The 24,873-nt window shown below is 32.1% G+C and overlaps 3 protein-coding genes across 4 annotated transcripts in view; 2 read left to right on the forward strand and 1 right to left on the reverse strand.

The window, feature by feature from the left end:
- Positions 1–24,873, reverse strand: part of LOC145287836 (galactoside alpha-(1,2)-fucosyltransferase 1-like) — a 308,705-nt gene that overhangs the window by 235,055 nt on the left and 48,777 nt on the right. The window lies entirely within an intron of this gene.
- On the forward strand, positions 11,157–12,551 carry LOC145288122 (uncharacterized). Its single transcript, XM_080136189.1, has 2 exons — positions 11,157–11,337; positions 11,422–12,551. Exons 1-2 carry the CDS (start codon positions 11,157–11,159, stop codon positions 12,549–12,551), a joined length of 1,311 nt encoding a protein of 436 aa, XP_079992315.1.
- On the forward strand, positions 12,607–13,137 carry LOC145288123 (uncharacterized). Its single transcript, XM_080136190.1, has one exon. It carries the CDS (start codon positions 12,607–12,609, stop codon positions 13,135–13,137), a length of 531 nt encoding a protein of 176 aa, XP_079992316.1.

Consider the following 24,873-nt stretch of genomic DNA (forward strand, 5'->3'; position numbering starts at 1 on the left):
TATTTGTTTATAAAATAAATGCGGTTCATCTATTTACCTTTTTGTAATTACCTTATTGTTTGTTTATAAAATAAATGCGGTTCATTTATTTACCTTTGTATCATTACCTTATTGTATTTGTTTATAAAATAAATGCGGTTCATTTATTTACCTTTGTATCATTACCTTATTGTATTTGTTTATAAAATAAATGCGGTTCATTTATTTACCTTTGTATCATTACCTTATTGTACTTGTTTATAAAATAAATGCGGGTCATTTATTTACCTTTGTATCATTACCTTATTGTATTTTTTTATAAAATAAATGCGGTTCATTTATTTACCTTTGTGTAATCACCTTATTGTATTTGTTTATAAAATAAATGCGGTTCATCTATTTACCTTTTTGTAATTACCTTATTGTATTTGTTTATAAAGTAAATGCGGTTCATTTATTTACCTTTGTATCATTACCTTATTGTATTTGTTTATAAAATAAATGCGGTTCATTTATTTACCTTTGTATCATTACCTTATTGTATTTGTTTATAAAATAAATGCGGTTCATTTATTTACCTTTGTATAATCACCTTATTGTACTTGTTTATAAAATAAATGCGGTTCATTTATTTACCTTTGTATCATTACCTTATTGTATTTGTTTATAAAATAAATGCGGTTCATTTATTTACCTTTGTATAATCACCTTATTGTATTTGTTTATAAAATAAATGCGGTTCATTTATTTACCTTTGTATCATTACCTTATTGTATTTGTTTATAAAATAAATGCGGTTCATTTATTTACCTTTGTATCATTACCTTATTGTACTTGTTTATAAAATAAATGCGGTTCATTTATTAACCTTTGTATCATTACCTTATTGTATTTGTTTATAAAATAAATGCGGTTCATTTATTTACCTTTGTATCATTACCTTATTGTACTTGTTTATAAAATAAATGCGGTTCATTTATTTACCTTTGTATAATCACCTTATTGTACTTGTTTATAAAATAAATGCGGTTCATTTATTTACCTTTGTATCATTACCTTATTGTATTTGTTTATAAAATAAATGCGGTTCATTTATTTACCTTTGTATCATTACCTTATTGTATTTGTTTATAAAATAAATGCGGTTCATCTATTTACCTTTTTGTAATTACCTTATTGTATTTGTTTATAAAATAAATGCGGTTCATTTATTTACCTTTGTATCATTACCTTATTGTATTTGTTCATAAAATAAATGCGGTTCATTTATTTACCTTTGTATCATTACCTTATTGTATTTGTTTATAAAATAAATGCGGTTCATTTATTTACCTTTGTATCATTACCTTATTGTATTTGTTTATAAAATAAATGCGGTTCATTTATTTACCTTTGTATAATCACCTTATTGTATTTGTTTATAAAATAAATGCGGTTCATTTATTTACTTTTTTGTAATTACCTTACTGTAGTTGTTTAAAAAATAAATGTGGTTCATTTATTTACCTTTGTATAATCACCTTATTGTAGTTGTTTATAAAATAAATGCGGTTCATTTGTTTACCTTTGTATAATCACCTTATTGTACTTGTTTATAAAATAAATGCGGTTCATTTATTTACCTTTGTATCATTACCTTATTGTATTTGTTTATAAAATAAATGCGGTTCATTTATTTACCTTTGTATAATCACCTTATTTTATTTGTTTATAAAATAAATGCGGTTCATCTATTTACCTTTTTGTAATTACCTTATTGTATTTGTTTATAAAATAAATGCGGTTCATTTATTTACCTTTGTATCATTACCTTATTGTATTTGTTTATAAAATAAATGCGGTTCATTTATTTACCTTTGTATCATTACCTTATTGTATTTGTTTATAAAATAAATGCGGTTCATTTATTTACCTTTGTATCATTACCTTATTGTACTTGTTTATAAAATAAATGCGGGTCATTTATTTACCTTTGTATCATTACCTTATTGTATTTTTTTATAAAATAAATGCGGTTCATTTATTTACCTTTGTGTAATCACCTTATTGTATTTGTTTATAAAATAAATGCGGTTCATCTATTTACCTTTTTGTAATTACCTTATTGTATTTGTTTATAAAGTAAATGCGGTTCATTTATTTACCTTTGTATCATTACCTTATTGTATTTGTTTATAAAATAAATGCGGTTCATTTATTTACCTTTGTATCATTACCTTATTGTATTTGTTTATAAAATAAATGCGGTTCATTTATTTACCTTTTTGTAATTACCTTACTGTAGTTGTTTAAAAAATAAATGCGGTTCATTTATTTACCTTTGTATAATCACCTTATTGTAGTTGTTTATAAAATAAATGCGGTTCATTTATTTACCTTTGTATAATCACCTTATTGTACTTGTTTATAAAATAAATGCGGTTCATTTATTTACCTTTGTATCATTACCTTATTGTATTTGTTTATAAAATAAATGCGGTTCATTTATTTACCTTTGTATAATCACCTTATTGTATTTGTTTATAAAATAAATGCGGTTCATTTATTTACCTTTGTATCATTACCTTATTGTATTTGTTTATAAAATAAATGCGGTTCATTTATTTACCTTTGTATCATTACCTTATTGTACTTGTTTATAAAATAAATGCGGTTCATTTATTTACCTTTGTATTATTACCTTATTGTATTTGTTTATAAAATAAATGCGGTTCATTTATTTACCTTTGTATCATTACCTTATTGTACTTGTTTATAAAATAAATGCGGTTCATTCATTTACCTTTGTATAATCACTTTATTGTACTTGTTTATAAAATAAATGCGGTTCATTTATTTACCTTTGTATCATTACCTTATTGTATTTGTTTATAAAATAAATGCGGTTCATTTCTTTACCTTTGTATAATCACCTTATTGTATTTGTTTATAAAATAAATGCGGTTCATTTATTTACCTTTGTATCATTACCTTATTGTATTTGTTTATAAAATAAATGCGGTTCATTTATTTACCTTTGTATCATTACCTTATTGTATTTGTTTATAAAATAAATGCGGTTCATTTATTTACCTTTGTATAATCACCTAATTGTATTTGTTTATAAAATAAATGCGGTTCATTTATTTACCTTTGTATCATTACCTTATTGTATTTGTTTATAAAATAAGTGCGGTTCATTTATTTACCTTTGTATCATTACCTTATTGTATTTGTTTATAAAATAAATGCGGTTCATTTATTTACCTTTGTATCATTACCTTATTGTACTTGTTTATAAAATAAATGCGGGTCATTTATTTACCTTTGTATCATTACCTTATTGTATTTGTTTATAAAATAAATGCGGTTCATTTATTTACCTTTGTGTAATCACCTTATTGTATTTGTTTATAAAATAAATGCGGTTCATCTATTTACCTTTTTGTAATTACCTTATTGTATTTGTTTATAAAGTAAATGCGGTTCATTTATTTACCTTTGTATCATTACCTTATTGTATTTGTTTATAAAATAAATGCGGTTCATTTATTTACCTTTGTATCATTACCTTATTGTATTTGTTTATAAAATAAATGCGGTTCATTTATTTACCTTTTTGTAATTACCTTACTGTAGTTGTTTAAAAAATAAATGCGGTTCATTTATTTACCTTTGTATAATCACCTTATTGTAGTTGTTTATAAAATAAATGCGGTTCATTTATTTACCTTTGTATAATCACCTTATTGTACTTGTTTATAAAATAAATGCGGTTAATTTATTTACCTTTGTATCATTACCTTATTGTATTTGTTTATAAAATAAATGCGGTTCATTTATTTACCTTTGTATAATCACCTTATTGTATTTGTTTATAAAATAAATGCGGTTCATTTATTTACCTTTGTATCATTACCTTATTGTATTTGTTTATAAAATAAATGCGGTTCATTTATTTACCTTTGTATCATTACCTTATTGTACTTGTTTATAAAATAAATGCGGTTCATTTATTTACCTTTGTATCATTACCTTATTGTACTTGTTTATAAAATAAATGCGGTTCATTTATTTACCTTTGTATAATCACCTTATTGTACTTGTTTATAAAATAAATGCGGTTCATTTATTTACCTTTGTATCATTACCTTATTTTATTTGTTTATAAAATAAATGCGGTTCATTTATTTACCTTTGTATAATCACCTTATTGTATTTGTTTATAAAATAAATGCGGTTCATTTATTTACCTTTGTATCATTACCTTATTGTATTTGTTTATAAAATAAATGCGGTTCATTTATTTACCTTTGTATCATTACCTTATTGTATTTGTTTATAAAATAAATGCGGTTCATTTATTTACCTTTGTATAATCACCTAATTGTATTTGTTTATAAAATAAATGCGGTTCATTTATTTACCTTTGTATCATTACCTTATTGTATTTGTTTATAAAATAAGTGCGGTTCATTTATTTACCTTTGTATCATTACCTTATTGTATTTGTTTATAAAATAAATGCGGTTCATTTATTTACCTTTGTATCATTACCTTATTGTATTTGTTTATAAAATAAATGCGGTTCATTTATTTACCTTTGTATAATCACCTTATTGTATTTGTTTATAAAATAAATGCGGTTCATTTATTTACCTTTTTGTAATTACCTTATTGTATTTGTTTATAAAATAAATGCGGTTCATCTATTTACCTTTTTGTAATTACCTTATTGTATTTGTTTATAAAATAAATGCGGTTCATTTATTTACCTTTTTGTAATTACCTTATTGTATTTGTTTATAAAATAAATGCGGTTCATTTATTTACCTTTGTATCATTACCTTATTGTACTTGTTTATAAAATAAATGCGGTTCATTTATTTACCTTTGTATCATTACCTTATTGTATTTGTTTATAAAATAAATGTGGTTCATTTATTTACCTTTGTATCATTACCTTATTGTATTTGTTTATAAAATAAATGCGGTTCATTTATTTACCTTTGTATCATTACCTTATTGTATTTGTTTATAAAATAAGTGCGGTTCATTTATTTACCTTTGTATAATCACCTTATTGTATTTGTTTATAAAATAAATGCGGTTCATTTATTTACCTTTGTATCATTACCTTATTGTACTTGTTTATAAAATAAATGCGGTTCATTTATTTACCTTTGTATAATCACCTTATTGTACTTGTTTATAAAATAAATGGTGTTCATTTATTTACCTTTGTGTAATTACCTTATTGTATTTGTTTATAAAATAAATGCGGTTCATTTATTTTCCTCTGTGCAATCATCTTCTTGTTGTTGATTAACAAATAAATGCTGTTAACTTATTTACCTTTGTGTAATTTTTTTTACACGGGCATCACCACATTATCAAGGCCAATAGGCCACTCAAGGATAAGGGTTAAAGAGTGTACAGTAGAAATTGGAAAATATAGTAATCATTAGTAATGAAATTCGGTAAATTTGTTAACTTATATGGAACCGCTCATCAAGAACTTATTTACATTAAACTTGAAGACAACCATATTGTACTCAGCCAGAAAGCAGGAAAACGGAAGACTATTCCACAGGCGTGCAGTTCAAAGAAAGAAGCTTTGTTCATGGAATCTACGTTTAGGTTTCGGCACAGATAAAGAGTGGGTGGAACTATTGATAGTGTTTTCAGCTAGACGACTGTTTCTTGTGAAAGTTTCGGGAGGGTGGACCATAGACTGAAGCTCAGTCGAACACTTTCCATGAAAATAATGATACATCAGAGACAAGCTCGCAACATCTCTTCTGTGAGATAGAGGTTGCAGGGAAGAGAAAAGGACATCTCCTACGAGGCTACGAATTCTATTTTGAACTCTATCAAGACAGGACAAGTTCTTTCTAGCAGCTCCTGCCCAGATGTGGCAACAGTATTCCATCCTTGGACATACCTGGCTCTTATATAGATAGAGAATTGCATCAGCAGTGAGATATCTACTGGATCGATAAAAAGATCCCACCTTTTTTCCAGCGGCCCTAGCAACAGATTTGATGTATGTGTTCCATTTCAGATCAGGAGTAATTGTCCAGCCCAGAAACTTGTCAAAACTTGAGGCCTCCTGAAGACAAGAGCCATTCATTTCAATTGATGCCAGATGGGGATCAGAATGTTAATGATGTAAAGAGTGAAGCTTGGTTTTAGATGCATTAAAAGTAACCAGCCACTTCTTTCCCCATTGTACCACGTGCTCAAGATCAGAGGAGAGAGAATCAGAGAGAACTTGGTCGTTTACTGTCTTAGATGTGCTACCATAAATAGTAGTGTTATCAGCATAAATGTCTACAAATGATGTAAGGGTGTGATTTGGAAGATCATGATGTAGATCAGGAAAAGAGTTGGGCCCAGGATGGACCCCTGAGGGACACCACCATTAATACTGTGAGCTTCTGATTTTTGCCCCTCAACTACTACTCTTATGAACCTATCAGAAAAAAATGATTTAATAATTGAGAAGACATTTCCAGCTATACCATAGCTAGAGATCTTGTGAAGTAAACCTTTATGCCATACCCTATCAAAGGCCTTAGATATGTCAAGAGCAATTGCCCTAGAAAGGTTGCCTCTGTCGAGATATTTGCTAATCCTATGAGATATAACTGTAAGCACATCTGCTGTAGATCTAGCAGAATGGAAACCATATTATGTGTCACTAAGAAGGTTATTTTTGTTGAGATGATTGATGACTTCTGTATTTAACACAGATTCCAGCAACTTACTCATGACGCACAGGATTGGCCTATACTGAGAGGGTGATGAGCAATCACCTTAATTCTTAAATACAGGGCATACTGTTGAGATTTTCCAGGGTGATGGGCAGCTATTCTCCTTAAGACAACATTTAAACAGTTTTGTAAGTATGGGCGCTCGTTCTGGTTGAAGTTTTTTTAGTACTATAATTGGAATACCGTCAAGGCCATTTGCTTTACTGGAATCAAGGTTTTTGATTAGCTTGGCAACATTTATTTATCTTTGTATAATTACCTTATTGTTATGTTTTGCAACAGGACTTTTTTTTATTGGGGACATATTTTACTTGTCACCGTACCTTTGACTTCTCGTTTGCTGTGACGTTATCTTAGACTTTCCCTTTTTTTATTCTTTCTCCTTTCTTTCACGCTAAATCTCTATTTAAGGAACTTTAGGTATTGTTTCGGTTATTTTTATAGAAAAATAACTGTTTATCCATTCTCGTCAACGAGAACGCAACGAGACTTCAGTTGCTTGTTGGCGGGCCTTTCGAATCCACATTCTTTTCAGTTCGCCTGCCAGCACGAAAGGACGTGTTGATTTCTCGCTCCTCATGCCAGTAACATAACTGGGTTTTTTACCTAATTCACCAATAAATACTTGTACTTTCCCCCAACGAAATGCGTTTGTTTTGTTTTTGATGGGTTTTAGTTAACTGGTTGTCTGAAACAAGGTGTCAACAGGCATTTTGCCGAGGGCAGCACAGTAAAAAACCCATTGTCTCCACGTGGCATAAAGGAATGTAGTAGGACCGTCTTTTCCCTCGGCTGACGTGGTTCTAGTTTTGAGGCTTTGCTATTCGACTTCTCTTCTGGTTTACACTTACTAGACCTGCTCTCATTCGCAGACTCGTCTCGCACCGAACCGCTTCACTCTTTGTCGATTTTAGCCCCAGACCACAACCACAACGCTATGACAGGAAAATCCACCTCAAGCAAAGCGCACTTTAGAGTCTCCTCCGCTTCTTCAAAGGCCTTGGTCGCTCGAGCAGAACTTTGTAGAAAGAGAAAACCAGCTACGAGAAGCTAGGGCCCTACAGGCTGCTAAGGAGATTGCAATCAAAGAAGCTGCAGTTCAGACCTTCGAGGAGCATGTTTCCTACAGTGAACGAGGATCTGACATTCTTCACGTCGACTGGACCCCTGCTAACCCCATGCAGTGCACGAAGGAGTATGTTGCTGGTTTGATGATACATAACCACTTGCAACCAACGCAAACTCCTGCTATACCTCCTCCTGAAACTCCTCTACCCACACAGTTTCCCGTTTCAGCATCCGGACCGTATAGAAATGTGAGCAACCTCGTTAACTCCCATGCAAACGCACGGCCGCATACAGAAAGCAGCACGGAAAATATTCCTGACCACTCTCGGCTGTTGATGCAGTACTTTGTGAGGAAAGAGCTGCTCCATTCAAGTATGCTGAAGTTTTCAGACAAAGCCAAAGATTACAGGGTGTGGAGAACCTCCTTCCGCAATTCCATCCTCGACATGAGGTTGACAGCAAGTGAGGAAATGGACCTGCTGGTTAATTGGCTCAGGCCTGCCTCTGCCGCACATGCAAACCGCTTGAGGACAGTCTACATCAATTATCCAGAGAAGGGTGTACAAGAAATATGAAAGCGCTTGGATAAGTGCTATGGGTCCCCTGAAGCCATAGAAGACTCCCTCCTTGAAAGGCTGAACAAGTTCCCAAGAGTGACCAGGGACTACTACTAGCTACGGGAGTTAAGCGACCTCCTCCTCAAACTCCAGGCCGCCAAAGATGACGGTGATCTCTCTGGGCTTGCCCTCCTGGATACTGCGCGTGGCATCAGGCCAATAGTGGAGAAACTTCCCCCCACACTGCAGGACCAGTGGACTTCCCATGGCACTGCCTACAAACGAAGACACCAAGTATCTTTTCCCCCATTCTTCGTGTTCGCAAAATTTATCAAGCAACAAGCAGAGGACAAGAACGATCCTAGTTTTCGTCTAACACCTACCACCTAGTCTTCAGAGAAGATGGACCGATTTGAAGCCTCAGCACGGAAAGAGATTTCCATACATAACACTCAAGTTGCACCCAGGAGCGTAAAGGAAATGTGCCACATCCACAATCTGCCTCACCCTCTCCGCAGCTGCCGGGTTTTTAGAAAGAAACCCTTTCCCAAACGACAGGCCTATCTAAAACAAAACAACCTTTGCTTCAGATGCTGTTCTCCTGATCACACCAATCGAAATTGTCAATCCCAACTGAGGTGCTCTGAATGCGGAAGTGACGATCACAACGCTGCTCTTCACCCTGAACCCGATATACAAGCTCCAACGCCAGGAGCCATGCAAACTCATGGCGTGGAGAATAGTAGTGTTGCAACCCACTGCACACAGGTTTGTGGTGATAACTTGTTTGCCAAATCCTGATCAACGATTTGTCTGGTCTGTGTATACCCTGAGGGACAAAGATACGAAGGACGAAGGATGTACGCCATTATTGACAAACATAGCAATAAGTCACTTGCTCACCCTGAATTCTTCGACTTATTCAACATCCATGGTCCACCTTTCTCTTATTCGCTCAGAACATGTGCAGGTGTCATGGAGATGGTCGGAAGGAGAATCCAGGGATACTGAATTGAATCATTGGATGGACGTGTCAGTTTCCCTCTTCCTACACTCATTGAATATGCAGAGGTGCCCGACAACCGTTCCGAAATTCCTACACCCGAAACCGCGTGCCATCACAAACATTTAAGATTCCTGGCAAAGAAAATTCCGGAGTTGGATCATGAAGCCCCTATCCTGCTGCTACTGGGCTGCAACATCATTGACGTGCACAAGGTCCACTCCCAAGTCAATGGCCCTCGCAACGCGCCTTACACTCAGAAGTTAGCCATGGGCTGGGTGATAGTGGGCAATGTGTGCCTTGGTCGCACCCACAAACCTGATACTGTGAGCACCTATCTCACCAACACCCAGGGAAGGAGCCGACCAACAAACTTTGAGCCTTGCCCCAACGCATTACAAACCAGGGAGCAACATCACAAGACTAAGTTGGGTAACTCAGTATTCCGGCTGACCAAGGCAGATGAACAACTAGCCTACTCCATAGAGGATACAATCTTCCTGAATCTAATGGAAAAGGGAGTAAGGAAGAATGACAAGGGCAGCTGGGTGGCACCTCTCCCACTCAAACCATCCCGGCCACGACTCCCTAAAAACCGACAGCAAGCAGTGAGTTGTCTCAATTCTTTGACCCGGCAGTTCAAGAAAAGATTGCAGCTCCAGAAAGATTTCAACTCTTTCATGCAGAGAATGTTTGATAACAATCAAGCTGAGATTGCTCCACCACTCAAGGACGAGTAGGAGAGATAGTATTTGCCAATGTTTGGCGTTTACCATCCAAAAAGCCAGACAAAATAAGGGTTGTCTTTGACTCCAGTGCACAACACCACGGAGTATCATTAAACAATGTTCTTCTAACTGGACCGGATCTCAACAACAACCTCATAGGAGTACTGGTTCGTTTTCGCAGGGAGGCGGTGGCATTTATGGCTGACATTGAGCAAATGTTTTTCTGTTTTCTTGCGGCAGTGGAGCACAGGAATTTTCTGCGGTTCTTATGGCATAAGTACAATGACCCCAACAAGGAAGTTATTGAATATAGGATGAAAGTCCATGTATTTGGCAACAGTCCTTCACCCGCAGTGGCAACATACTGCCTCAGGAAGTCAGTTGGAGAAAACCTCGATTGCAGCCCTGCAGTTAACCAATTTGTGCGCAGAGACTTTTACGTGGATGATGGACTAAAATAAGTGCCTACCGTAACGGATGCCATTTCCTTGCTGAGGGAAACCCGTACAGTCCTGAAGAAGTCAAATTTGAAATTGCACAAAATAGCCTCCAACCACAAGGAGGTTCTGGATGCCTTCCCCACTGAGGACCTCGCCAGTGACATCAGGGATTTGAATCTTGATGTGGATGTGTTGCCTGTCCAACACAGTCTAGGGCTCGATTGGGACCCTATAAGTGACTGCTTCACCTTCAATATTTCCCCAGAAAGGAAACCCTACACACGCAGAGGCGTTTTGTCTACTATTAACAGCCTCTATGACCCCCTTGGGCTTGCGGCACCGGTCATTATCCAGGGAAAATTCATTTTGCGGGAGTTAACATCTGGTGATTTTGATTGGGATACTCCCTTGCCACCCCCCAGAAGGAACAACTTTGGACTGTCTGGCATGATTCCCTGCAAGAATTACACAACCTTCAGATACCAAGGACTTACACTGCAAAACCCCTAACCACAGCACTATGCAGACAGTTGTGTGTCTTTTCAGATGCGTCAACTAAGGCTATAGCGGTTGTAGCCTACCTGCGAGTCACCTACTCCGACGATTCCTGTGAGGTGGGTTTTGTTATGGGTAAAACCAAGTTGGCACCACAATCAGAGACATCAGTACCCAGACTGGAATTGTGTGCAGCCGTCCTAGCAGTGGAATTGGCTGACCTAATCCTTTCAGAGTTGGACATGGAAATTAATTCCACCTTCTTTTTCACCGACAGCAAAGTAGTCCTTGGCTATATCGGCAACGAGCAGCGTCAGTTTTATGTGTATGTCAGCAATCGAGTGCGGCGCATCCATCAGTCATCTCAGCCTGAATAATGGCACTATGTGCCCACAGATAGAAACCCAGCCGACAGCGGAACCAGATCAATTCCTGCAACCCAACTTTCAACCACAGCTTGGCTTAAAGGACACTTATTCATTTCCAAGCCCACCTTCAACCTTTCTGAACCTAAACCCCATTGCTTAGTGGATCCTGAAAGTGACTCTGAAATCCGTCCGAAGGTAGCGACTTTCACCTCCTATTGTTCTCCAGTGTGGCTCGAGGGTCACCGCTTCACAAGATTCTCCACTTGGAAAACAGTAAGACGAGCAGTTGCTCGTTTGATCCACATATCCCAGTCGTTCCACAGAAGTGACACCACAGATGACTGTAACGTTTGGCACTACTGCAAAAGACCACTTCCAGTAGAAGCACTGGCACAATCGGTTAACATAATCGTCCAGTCGGCCCAAAGAGACATCTACACCTTGGAATTCTCCTGCCTGTCTGAAAACAAGGAGCTCCCCAAAAACAGCCAACTCCGCAAATTAGATCCCTTCATCGATAATCAAGGTCTCCTCAAGGTTGGTGGCCGCAGCCGTAAAGCCACACTGGATCACAGCGACATACATCCCCTCATCTTGCCAGGAAAGCACCATGTAGCAGTCTTGCTTATTAAGCACCATGTAGCAGTCTTGCTTATTAAGCACCACGATCAGCTTATACACCACCAAGGCCGTCACTTCACAGAAGGAGCAGTCCGTTCCGCCGGCTTCTGGATTGTCGGTGGAAAGAAGCCCATAAGCAGGATTATACACCGCTGTGTAGTTTGTAGAAAGCTTCGCGGACCTACTCAAATTCAAAAGATGGCCGATTTACCAGGGGACCGCCTGTCCTTTGAACCCCCCTTTACTAATGTAGGGCTTGATGTATTTGGGCCTTGGCCCATCACGTCTCGACGAACTAGGGGAGGCTTAGCCAACAGCAAAAGGTGGGCTGTGATCTTCACGTGCATGTCAACAAGAGCAGTTCATATTGAAGTCTTGGAGTCACTGGATACCTCTTGCTTGATAAATGCCCTCAGATGCTTTTTTTCCATTCGGGGTCCTGTGAAAATCATCCGTTCTGATCAAGGTTCCAATTTCATTGGAGCTAGGAAAGAATTGGATATCGAGTACAAACCTGAATACCAGCACTGTAAATAGGCATCTCACCAATCATGGTTGTTCCTGGCTCTTCAACCCTCCACATGCACCTCACATGGGTGGAGTGTCGGAGAGAATGATAGGGATTGCCGAGAGAATCCTCGATTCCATGCTACTCCAGCATGGAAGCACCAGATTGACACATGAAGTGCTCACCACCTTCTTAGCTGAAGTGGCTGCAATTATCAACAATAGGCCTCTCATTCAAGTTTCCTCAGACCCAGAGGATCCAGCCTCCTTGACTCCTTCGATACTCCTAACCCAAAAGACTGGACCCGTTCCTGCACCTCCAGGCACCTTTGACATAAAGAACGCTTCTCGGCGACAATGGAGGTATGTTCAACACTTGGCGCAGACATTCTGGCACCAGTGGAAGGGCCAATACTTACCTCTTTTGCAAACCCAAAATAAATGGACTATCAATGTCCCGAACTTGAAGCCTGGTAGCGTAGTGCTCTTAAAAGACCAGGATTCTAAAAGACATGAGTGGCCTTTGGGACTGATCACTCGCGTCATTCTTAGTGAGGATGGCAGGGTGAGACAAGTTGAAGCAAAAGTTCACAAGAAAGACTCTAATAAACTGTGACAGAGACTGTGCTTCTTCTCCCCCCCCTGCTCCTGCTCAGAAAACATCTACCACTAAGACTTTCAACATGCATGTTCCCTTTATCATTTTCACAATTTAAAGACCCTTGTATCAGCTCTTGTCCCTTACCTTATGCTTCTGCTACAACAAGACCTTTAGTATTTCTTTCTCTCCCCCAATTTTTTTATCAGTTGTCACCCTTAATCCTATGTTTTTATGTCCACATTGATGTTTTCACTATTACTTATTACCACTAACATTTACCTCCTTGCAACTCTTTATTTCTTTACAAGAGACTTAAAATCCAAACGCAGATTATATTAGAGCTAAACCTCCAAGATGAACATTTGAGATTACAATCTCAGATGGGGAGTGTCATGTTTTGCAACAGGACCTTTTTTTATTGGGGACATATTTTACTTGTCACCGTACCTTTGACTTCTCGTTTGCTGTGACGTTATCTTAGACTTTCCCTTTTTTTATTCTTTCTCCTTTCTTTCACGCTAAATCTCTATTTAAGGAACTTATAGGTACTGTTTTGGTTATTTTTAAAGAAAAATAACTGTTTATCCATTGTCGTCAACGAGAACGCAACGAAGACTTCAGCCGCTTGTTAGTGTGCCTTTCGAATCCACGTTCTTTTCAGTTCGCCTGCCAGCACGAAAGGACGTGTTGATTTCTCACTCCTCATGCCGGTAACATAATTGGTTTTTTTTACCTGATTCACCAACAAATACCCATACTTTCCCCCAACGAAATGCGTTTGCTTTGCTTTTGGTGGGTTTGAGTTTAACTGGCTGTCTGAAACAAGGTGTCGACAGGCATTTTGCCGAGGGCAGCACTAGCAGTATCAGAATTTTGGGGGAATTTTCAGCCGAGTCGCCATTTTGAATATACACCTATATTTCTATCAGATTTTAATAATATGAAAACGTAATTTAAACCCGTAAATTTTATTTCAATAAAACGAGCAAAGACCAAATTTTAATATCATAAAAGCTTTAATAGAGAAATAAACAATTTTATTTATTTTTCCTTCGATTTCTTCACTTAACATTACATGGATTGTCGATTAAAATATTACTTGAATCTTACGATAATTATTTCAACTGCAAAATAAAGAACTTACCTGGTTAATGAGTAAGATATGCTTTCTTTTAATCTTCCTGTATGAGAATTTATTCATATTTATGTATTATAATCCATGTATTTTTTAAATGGAAGGATTTTTCCAACACACATCGTGACCACGCGTGACTTTCAAGCAACTTGTAACGACACCGGAAGTGAAAAATTATCTCTTACTTATGTACGGAAGCCTATAAGTGTAAAAAAAAAAACACTAATTCAGAAACCTTAATAATCTCGATATTGGATTATATTCCTTCAAATTTTCCACTTTTAAAGGTTTTCGGGGGCGCTGAAAACGGAAATAACCATTTATATATACGGCAAACGAAACTAGTAGTTTCCAAGATAAAAAATTTTACAAATGGTCACAAAGTGGGGGGGTCACTTTTCTATAATGATGTGACGTCAAATGGGCACCCACTTTATGGCCACATTGCAATGAACAGAATTCTTTAAAGACTAGTAAATATGTCTGCTCAAAAGAATGCTTAGTGTGGGAGTAGCGGACTTCTAAAGGGAGATAACTTGTCCTTTTTTTATTTTTGCGCCTTTACGCTATCGTACATGAAAACTGGGATTTTTCATTTATGTATTTACACGGATTACGAAATGACGAAGATATGCAATGTTATTTTTTTTCTTTTAATATCTTAAAGAAATACCTGAATTTTTTATTTATTATACTATAAATCTGCATTATCGGGTTTCGTCTTTTCTTTTTTTATATCGAAAAAAAGGAAACCAGGAATTAAATATAAAAATATACACTGACCGACCATTAATAACTGGAAAATTCTAAACAAAAATTAAGCTTCCACGTAAAAAAAAAAAAAAAAAAAAAAAAAAAAAAACACGTGGTTATCGAAAAAAGAAGGATTTACATTTTGGACCTTACCGGTAAATTTACAGATAAGTGATATTTTTTTGTTGTTTTAAATTTGAGTATTTTATTTATTCATGTTTTATCTTCAATTTGTGATATATAAAAGGTGCCGACCAAAATTAATTATTAAAATTCTCATAGACATTTCAAAATGGGGGTGGTGAATTTATAAAACAACGTTTGTCTAAAATATTATATTTAGTTTATCGGAAAGAGCATAAAATTTTACATTCACCCTGAAAAAAACATAACAATTGAACGAATAGGAACATTTTGATAGATTTTTAAAGTTTAAAAATTGAAAAATATTCATCTCATAAAAATCAATTGATTTCACTACGTAACAAAATGGCTCCCCAGAGCGCACGCACGCACTTTGTAAACAATGTTTTTTAAACAATGAAAAATAATATTTCTATTATTTTTTAAACAACTTAAATAGTTTATTTTGGAAGCATATTCTATAAAGAAAATATATAACCCACTTTAGAAAGAGAAATTACGAGTTTTCTATATTTTATTCGCAGTTTTCTGTTAGGGGTGTCAAAAATTCCCCCAAAATTCTGATACTGCTAGGGCAGCACACTTATTGTATCTGTTTATAAAATAAATGCGGTTCATTTATTTACCTTTGTATAATTACCTTATTGTATTTGTTTATAAAATAAATGCGGTTCATTTATTTACCTTTGTATAATTACCTTATTGTATTTGTTTATAAAATAAATGCGGTTCATTTATTTACCTTTGTATAATTACCTTATTGTATTTGTTTATAAAATAAATGCGGTTCATTTATTTACCTTTGTATCATTACCTTATTGTATTTGTTTATAAAATAAATGCGGTTCATTTATTTACCTTTGTATCATTACCTTATTGTATTTGTTTATAAAATAAATGCGGTTCATTTATTTATCTTTGTATTTATTTACCTTATTGTATTTGTTTATAAAATAAATGCGGTTCATTTATTTACCTTTGTATAATTACCTTATTGTATTTGTTTATAAAATAAATGCGGTTCATTTATTTACCTTTGTATAATTACCTTATTGTATTTGTTTATAAAATAAATGCGGTTCATTTATTTACCTTTGTATCATTACCTGATTGTATTTGTTTATAAAATAAATGCGGTTCATTTATTTATCTTTGTATTTATTTACCTTATTGTATTTGTTTATAAAATAAATGCGGTTCATTTATTTACCTTTGTATCATTACCTTATTGTATTTGTTTATAAAATAAATGCGGTTCATTTATTTATCTTTGTATTCATTTACCTTATTGTATTTGTTTATAAAATAAATGCGGTTCATTTATTTACCTTTGTATAATTACCTTATTGTATTTGTTTATAAAATAAATGCGGTTCATTTATTTACCTTTGTATCATTACCTTATTGTATTTGTTTATAAAATAAATGCGGTTCATTTATTTATCTTTGTATTTATTTACCTTATTGTATTTGTTTATAAAATAAATGCGGTTCATTTATTTATCTTTGTGTAATTACCTTATTGTATTTGTTTATAAAATAAATGCGGTTCATTTATTTATCTTTGTATTTATTTACCTTATTGTATTTGTTTATAAAATAAATGCGGTTCATTTATTTACCTTTGTATCATTACCTTATTATATTTGTTTATAAAATAAATGCGGTTCATTTATTTATCTTTGTATTTATTTAACTTATTGTATTTGTTTATAAAATAAATGCGGTTCATTTATTTATCTTTGTATTTATTTACCTTATTGTATTTGTTTATAAAATAAATGCGGTTCATTTATTTATCTTTGTGTAATTACCTTATTGTATTTGTTTATAGAATAAATGCGGTTCATTTATTTACCTTTTTATCATTACCTTATTGTATTTGTTTATAAAATAAATGCGGTTCATTTATTTACCTTTGTATCATTACCTTATTGTATTTGTTTATAAAATAAATGCGGTTCATTTATTTACCTTTGTATCATTACCTTATTGTATTTGTTTATAAAATAAATGCGGTTCATTTATTTACCTTTGTATAATTACCTTATTGTATTTGTTTATAAAATAAATGCGGTTCATTTATTTACCTTTGTATCATTACCTTATTGTATTTGTTTATAAAATAAATGCGGTTCATTTATTTATCTTTGTATAATTACCTTATTGTATTTGTTTATAAAATAAATGCGGTTCATTTATTTACCTTTGTATAATCACCTTATTGTATTTGTTTATAAAATAAATGCGGTTCATTTATTTACCTTTGTATAATTACCTTATTGTATTTGTTTATAAAATAAATGCGGTTAATTTATTTATCTTTGTATAATTACCTTATTGTATTTGTTTATAAAATAAATGCGGTTCATTTATTTACCTTTGTATAATGACCTTATTGTATTTGTTTATAAAATAAATGCTGTTCATTTATTTACCTTTGTATAATTACCTTATTGTATTTGTTTATAAAATAAATGCGGTTCATTTATTTACCTTTGTATCATTACCTTATTGTATTTGTTTATAAAATAAATGCGGTTCATTTATTTACCTTTGTATAATTACCTTATTGTATTTGTGTATAAAATAAATGCGGTTCATTTATTTACCTTTGTATCATTACCTTATTGTATTTGTTTATAAAATAAATGCGGTTCATTTATTTACCTTTGTATAATTACCTTATTGTATTTGTTTATAAAATAAATGCGGTTCATTTATTTACCTTTGTATCATTACCTTATTGTATTTGTTTATAAAATAAATGCGGTTCATTTATTTACCTTTTTGTAATTACCTTATTGTATTTGTTTATAAAATAAATGCAGTTCATTTATTTACCTTTGTATCATTACCTTATTGTATTTGTTTATAAAATAAATGCGGTTCATTTATTTACCTTTGTATCATTACCTTATTGTACTTGTTTATAAAATAAATGCGGTTCATTTATTTACCTTTGTATAATCACCTTATTGTATTTGTTTATAAAATAAATGCGGTTCATTTATTTACCTTTGTATAATCACCTTATTGTATTTGTTTATAAAATAAATGCGGTTCATTTATTTACCTTTGTATAATCACCTTATTGTATTTGTTTATAAAATAAATGCGGTTCATTTATTTACCTTTGTATAATCACCTTATTGTATTTGTTTATAAAATAAATGCGGTTCATTTATTTACCTTTGTATAATCACCTTATTATATTTGTTTATAAAATAAATGCGGTTCATTTATTTACCTTCGTGTACTCACCTCATTGTTGTTGATTAAAAAATAAATGCGGTTCATTTATTTACCTTTGTATCATTACCTTATTGTATTTGTTTATAAAATAAATGCGGTTCATTTATTTACCTTTGTATAATCACCTTATTGTATTTGTTTATAAAATAAATGCGGTTCATTTATTTACCTTTGTATAATCACCTTATTGTATTTGTTTATAAAATAAATGCGGTTCATTTATTTACCTTTGTATCATTACCTTATTGTATTTGTTTATAAAATAAATGCGGTTCATTTATTTACCTTTGTATCATTACCTTATTGTATTTGTTTATAAAATAAATGCGGTTCATTTATTTACCTTTGTATAATCACCTTATTGTATTTGTTTATAAAATAAATGCGGTTCATTTATTTACCTTTGTATAATCACCTTATTGTATTTGTTTATAAAATAAATGCGGTTAATTTATTTACCTTTGTATAATCACCTTATTTTATTTGTTTATAAAATAAATGCGGTTCATTTATTTACCTTTGTATCATTACCTTATTGTATTTGTTTATAAAATAAATGCGGTTCATTTATTTACCTTTGTATAATCACCTTATTGTATTTGTTTATAAAATAAATGCGGTTCATTTATTTACCTTTGTATAATCACCTTATTGTATTTGTTTATAAAATAAATGCGGTTCATTTATTTACCTTTGTATCATTACCTTATTGTATTTGTTTATAAAATAAATGCGGTTCATTTATTTACCTTTGTGTCATGACCTTATTGTATTTGTTTATAAAATAAATGCGGTTCATTTATTTACCTTTGTATAATCACCTTATTGTATTTGTTTATAAAATAAATGCGGTTCATTTATTTACCTTTGTATAATCACCTTATTGTATTTGTTTATAAAATAAATGCGGTTCATTTATTTACCTTTGTATAATCACCTTATTGTATTTGTTTATAAAATAAATGCGGTTCATTTATTTACCTTTGTATAATCACCTTATTGTATTTGTTTATAAAATAAATGCGGTTCATTTATTTACCTTCGTGTACTCACCTCATTGTTGTTGATTAAAAAATAAATGCGGTTCATTTATTTATCTATGTGTAATTACGTTATTGTTGTTGATTAAAAAATAAATGCCGTTAACTTATTTACTTTTGTGTAATTTTTTTAGCACGGCCATCACCACATTATCAAGGCCAATAGGCCACTCAAGGATAAGTGTTGAAACCATATTAAACAAAGGTAAATAAACGCACCGCATTCATTTTGAAAACAGCTACTATAAGGTTATTACACAAAGGTAAATAAATGAACCGCATTTATTTTATAAACAACTACAATAAGGTAAGTACACAAAGGTCAATCAATGAACCGCATTTATTTTTTAAATCAACAATAAGGTGATTACACAAACTAAATAAATGAACAGCATTTATTGTTTAATTAACAACAATAAGGTGATTACACAGAGGTAAATAAATGAACCGCATTTATTTTATAAACAACCACAATAAGGTGATTACACAAAGGTAAATAAATGAACCGCATTTATTTTATAATCAACAACAATAAGGTAATTAGACAAAGGTAAATAAATGAACCGTATTTATTGTTTAATCAACAACAATAAGGTAATTAGACAAGGGTAAATAAATGAACCGCATCTATTTTATAAACAACAACAATAAGGTGATTACACAAAGGTAAATAAATGAATCGCATTTATTTTATAAACAACTACAAAAAGGTTATATGTTAGAACATGAGAATTAGCAGCGAACCGGATGTTAACGCATCTAACATGAGAGACAAAATGAAAAATCGTCTTTTGCACATGGCTCCATGCATCGCTTCCGCTTGGAAAGAAAAAAATAAGAAAACCACAAAATAATTATCGACCAATGGCAGAGCTCCGCGCCTAAAATAAACACCTCAAATATCACAGTCGCTGGGAGCCAGTCTGCCACTATAAAAATTCATACATACCTACAAACATTTTACGAATATTCATTCCTTGTCAATACATACATACCTACAAACATTTTACGAACATTTATCTCTTTTGTTAAATCCTTACTCAGGCCAGAAATTACACAAAGGTAAATAAATGAACCACAGTTATTTTATAATCAACAACAAGAAGGTAATTACACAAAGATAAATAAATGAACCGCATTTATTTTTTAAACACATTCAATAAGGTAATTTCAGAAAGGTAAATAAATGACCCACATTTATTTTATAAACAACAACAACAAGGTAATTATACAAAGGTAAATAAATGAACCGCATTTATCTTATAAATAAGCAACAATAAGGGAATTACACAAAGGTAAATTAATGAACGGCATTTATATTTAAATAAACAATGAGGTGATTAGACAAAGGTAAATAAATGAACCGTATTTCTTTTTAAATCAACAACAATAAGGTACTTACACAAATATAAACAACTACAATAAGGTAATTACACAAATGTAAATAAATGAACCGCATTTATTTTATAAACAACTACAATAAGGTGATTATGCAAAGGTAAATCTATGAACAGCATTTATTTATAAACGACTAAAATAAGGTGATTATACAAAGGTAAATTAATTTTGGAAATAATTATGTCCCTTTGAGACATCCATATTTGATAAATTGAAAATCCGAAGCCACACAGCTTTAACCTAATGGCAAAAACAAGTTGCGAAAATGCGATTTTCTGGGACCCTTGCTTTAAAAAATCCTTTTATTTAAAAAATACATGGAATATAAAATATAAATATTGACAATTCTTATAAATGAAGTTGCTTAGGTTTTTTATAGGTAAGTGATTTTTTGGCATTTACATATATTTTTTAGATTTGGTTTCAGTTAAAATTCGTTGATTTCGTGAAATCTTTTTGAAAGAAAACCAATGAAAAAAATAAATATTGTATTTTTTTCGATTAAACCTTTCATTATTTTAAAATTTGGTCTTTCCTCATTTTATTGAAAAAAAAAAATTAGGGTTTGAAATTACATTTTCATATTGATTATAAGCTTCGAAACAGAGAGAATCTATATAATCAAATATTTATTCACTGGTTTCCAATGGAGGCTTCTGACACTCCTAGTGTACCTATTCTGTATTTTCACCTTACAATTTAATAAAAACAGATATTGCAAAACTTTAATTAAACTTGAAAATACTATTTTAAAAAAATAGCGCTGATCAATAACAAGTGCACTAGCACCAAATAAAATTTCACTGTTTTTCGATATGAGAAAAAAAAAAAAAAAAAACTGACGACATTCCGTGACAGGTTTTTGTTTGTTTTTGTTTATCGCTACAAGTGCTATGTGAGAAATTCCATTTGCATCACCATGTTTCTTGTTTAAGCCGCCTACACAGTTATAGTAGACGGCCCGTGATTGGTTAGTTTGTATTAGTCAAGTTAATTACTTGGCACCCTTTTTTGTATCATGCTTTTTCATTTTCAGTCCACGTTAAACCACTCGGCAGGAAGGACTTACCAAAGGGCCGCTACAAGAAAGCTGTACAAAGAATGGAGCTGCCACAATTTCTCCATATCATCAAACTGTTGGTGAACAAAGGACTTACATCTCTACAAGCAGAGACACCTTTACATTGTGCCGAAAATATCCTAATTGCAGGATGGCATCCTTTAAACATTTTCTTCATGTTTATATCTACTAAATATTGGAACTTTTCTTAATTCAATCAGAGTCCCAAGGGACTCACTTTATGCCTAATTATAGGCACCAGCATTCTTGCCGAGAACACCATGAATTATCATAGATCCTTTCGAGGAAAAACGAACTAACACTTCTAATAGGAGTTTAACTACCGGCTCCCTGTTTAGGGAGGTAAAACTTGCCCACCGTTTTGCAATGGACTGTACCAGGACCAATAACTTTTCTTTGCTGTTATTGAATAAATTTTGAGTTTAAAGCTATGGCTTTTGTAATTTGTGGATTTATTTTGCCTCTACCAGGGAGTATTGAGTTTGTGAGAAATTTCTCACAGCTAATCTGGACTTGCACCAATTTTCCTGTTAATAATTACCTATAACTATAATCTCCGTCAAAAAAAAAAAAAAATAATAATCTAAAAAGCACAAAGTTCAAGCCAATAATAATAATAATAATAATAACTAGCAGGACCTGTGGAAATTCCACAGTGTACTCTTTCTTTTTAACTCTTTGTCAAGACAGTTTTTTTTTTCGAATCTGTAAAACAACCCCGTTATTATTTTTAACTGAGGATATCTAAATAATAATAACTATCGGGACCTGTGGAAATTCCACAGTGGACTCATTCATATGTAATATATTGATGTTGGCATTTTTGTGGATGTTCAGCGTAAATGGAGAGACCTTGATATTATTGTAGTTCTTTTGTTAAAACTGCTAAAGTATATATCTAAGCTAGCAGGGATGCCCGGCATAGCCTGGTCATAAATAAATTTAATTTATGCAAATTTCGCATATAATACTATAAGAGTCAATTTTCGATCCATTCTTATATATTATAAACTGGTGATTTCAAAAATAAAAATATATCTATATGGCTTGCGTGCATCAGCTTGAATCAAAACGGAAACCAAAACTTATGAAGAAAAAAAGAATGTATGTATATATAATTTGACTTCTTTCAGCTATAATCGAAACCGAAATCAAAACTGATGAAGAATTCTTGGTAAAATTATTTATTACAAGAAATGGAAAGGCATAACAATTAAACAACAGACACTCGGAAGAAAAAAATAAATGCGATATCATATTAATATATAGATTAAAATATTTTATGTACCAAAAACAGTTGTAATAAAAATAATTTATTTACAGAAAGGAGCTGTCATTCAATATATATATATATATATATATATATATATATATATATATATATGTATTTTTAGATTTAATGTTTTTATAAAATATTTTATGTACAGAACCAGTTTCATTTCGCTAATAATGTGTCGCTAAGTTCGAGGTTTCATATTTTGGCTTTTGATTACATGCAAATGTTGTTGTAGTAGCAATAATATTTTAATTAACAAAGGCATCAGCGTCACCCTCTCTCTCTCTCTCTCTCAAGAATCAAATGTAAAAAAATAAACAATGAAAAAAAATAAATAACGTCTCAATTTTTGGCCCCACTGGCCGAGAAATTTGTGTTATAGTTTTTTATTACGAATAACTTAAAATCAATTATTTCTTAACAACTTTTGAAAGATAAAACCCTAAATTTTATGGAATTAAAAACAAATATAGCTGTGAGAACATGCTAATTGAATAGAACCTAGAGCATTCGTAAATGTGTATTCCGAAATTAAATGTTTATTACAGAATTAAATCTCAACCAATTAAATTTGCCAGAAAGCGTGACACACAAAAGAACACACACGCTATCGTATCAATATATAGATAATAAAAACACGCCAAAATTCTTTCTTTTTTCAGATTATTAATCCGAGATAATAATAGTTCCCTCGAATATGTTGTGTACAACATCAGAGCCGATGCGTATTTTGCTTTAGGGACCTCACTAGCAGTGGCAGAAACCGACATTAAAAATTTCCAAGCTACTTGAAAAATGTAATTCAAACCCTAATTTTTTTTTCAATTAAAAGGAGCAAAGACCACATTTAAAAAAAAATAACAGGTTTAATAGCAAATCATGCAATATTTATTTTTTAAATCGGTTTCCTTTAAAAAAGATTTAAAGAAAATCAATGAATTTTAATTTTCTTCGATAAAATATATGTATATATAAAAATTCTAAAACAATCACTTATCTATAAAAAATACTATTCAATGGGTACTTCCATTCTTCATTGTTAAGAATTTATCCGTATTTATATTTTAAATTTCATGTATCTTTTAAATAAAAGAATTTTTTTAAACAACTATTTGAAAAGGCCGCCATTACGTAAGTATTTTTACAGTGTTAGCAAAATGCCGAAACAGTGTTTGTTCTTGTTTTGAACTACAGATGGACAGAAGGACTTAAAAACCACACGTTCGCGTTAGCCATTTAGCCTTGTGCGTGAAGAAATATGTGTCACCATAGTTAGAAAATAGTCACATTTTCTTATAAGTTTTTTTTTCTTTTTTTTCTCAAAGAAATACATGAGATTTAATATATTTTATTTCTTTATGGAGTGAATTTTTTTTTTAATATCTAAAAAGAAAAAATTGAATGAAATAGAAATAATTGTCGCAATTAAATAAAACTTTCTGTGCAATATAAGAAGATTATAAGGTTTCACTTTAAAAAAAAAATCAACGGAGTTTTTACAAAAGGTTTTAAACTTTGGACTTTACAGGTAAATTTGCAAATAACTGTATTTTTTGGTTGTTTTAAATTAGCTTATTTTATTTATTAATCATTTATCTTCAATTTGTGATATATAAATTTGAGGTGAGAAAATTAATTATTTTCATTTTAATAGAAAAATGGGGGGGGG

This window comes from Euprymna scolopes, chromosome 11 (genome assembly GCF_053919585.1).
Source record: "Euprymna scolopes isolate OS-2025 chromosome 11, ASM5391958v1, whole genome shotgun sequence".
Taxonomy (NCBI): Eukaryota; Metazoa; Mollusca; class Cephalopoda; order Sepiida; family Sepiolidae; genus Euprymna; species Euprymna scolopes.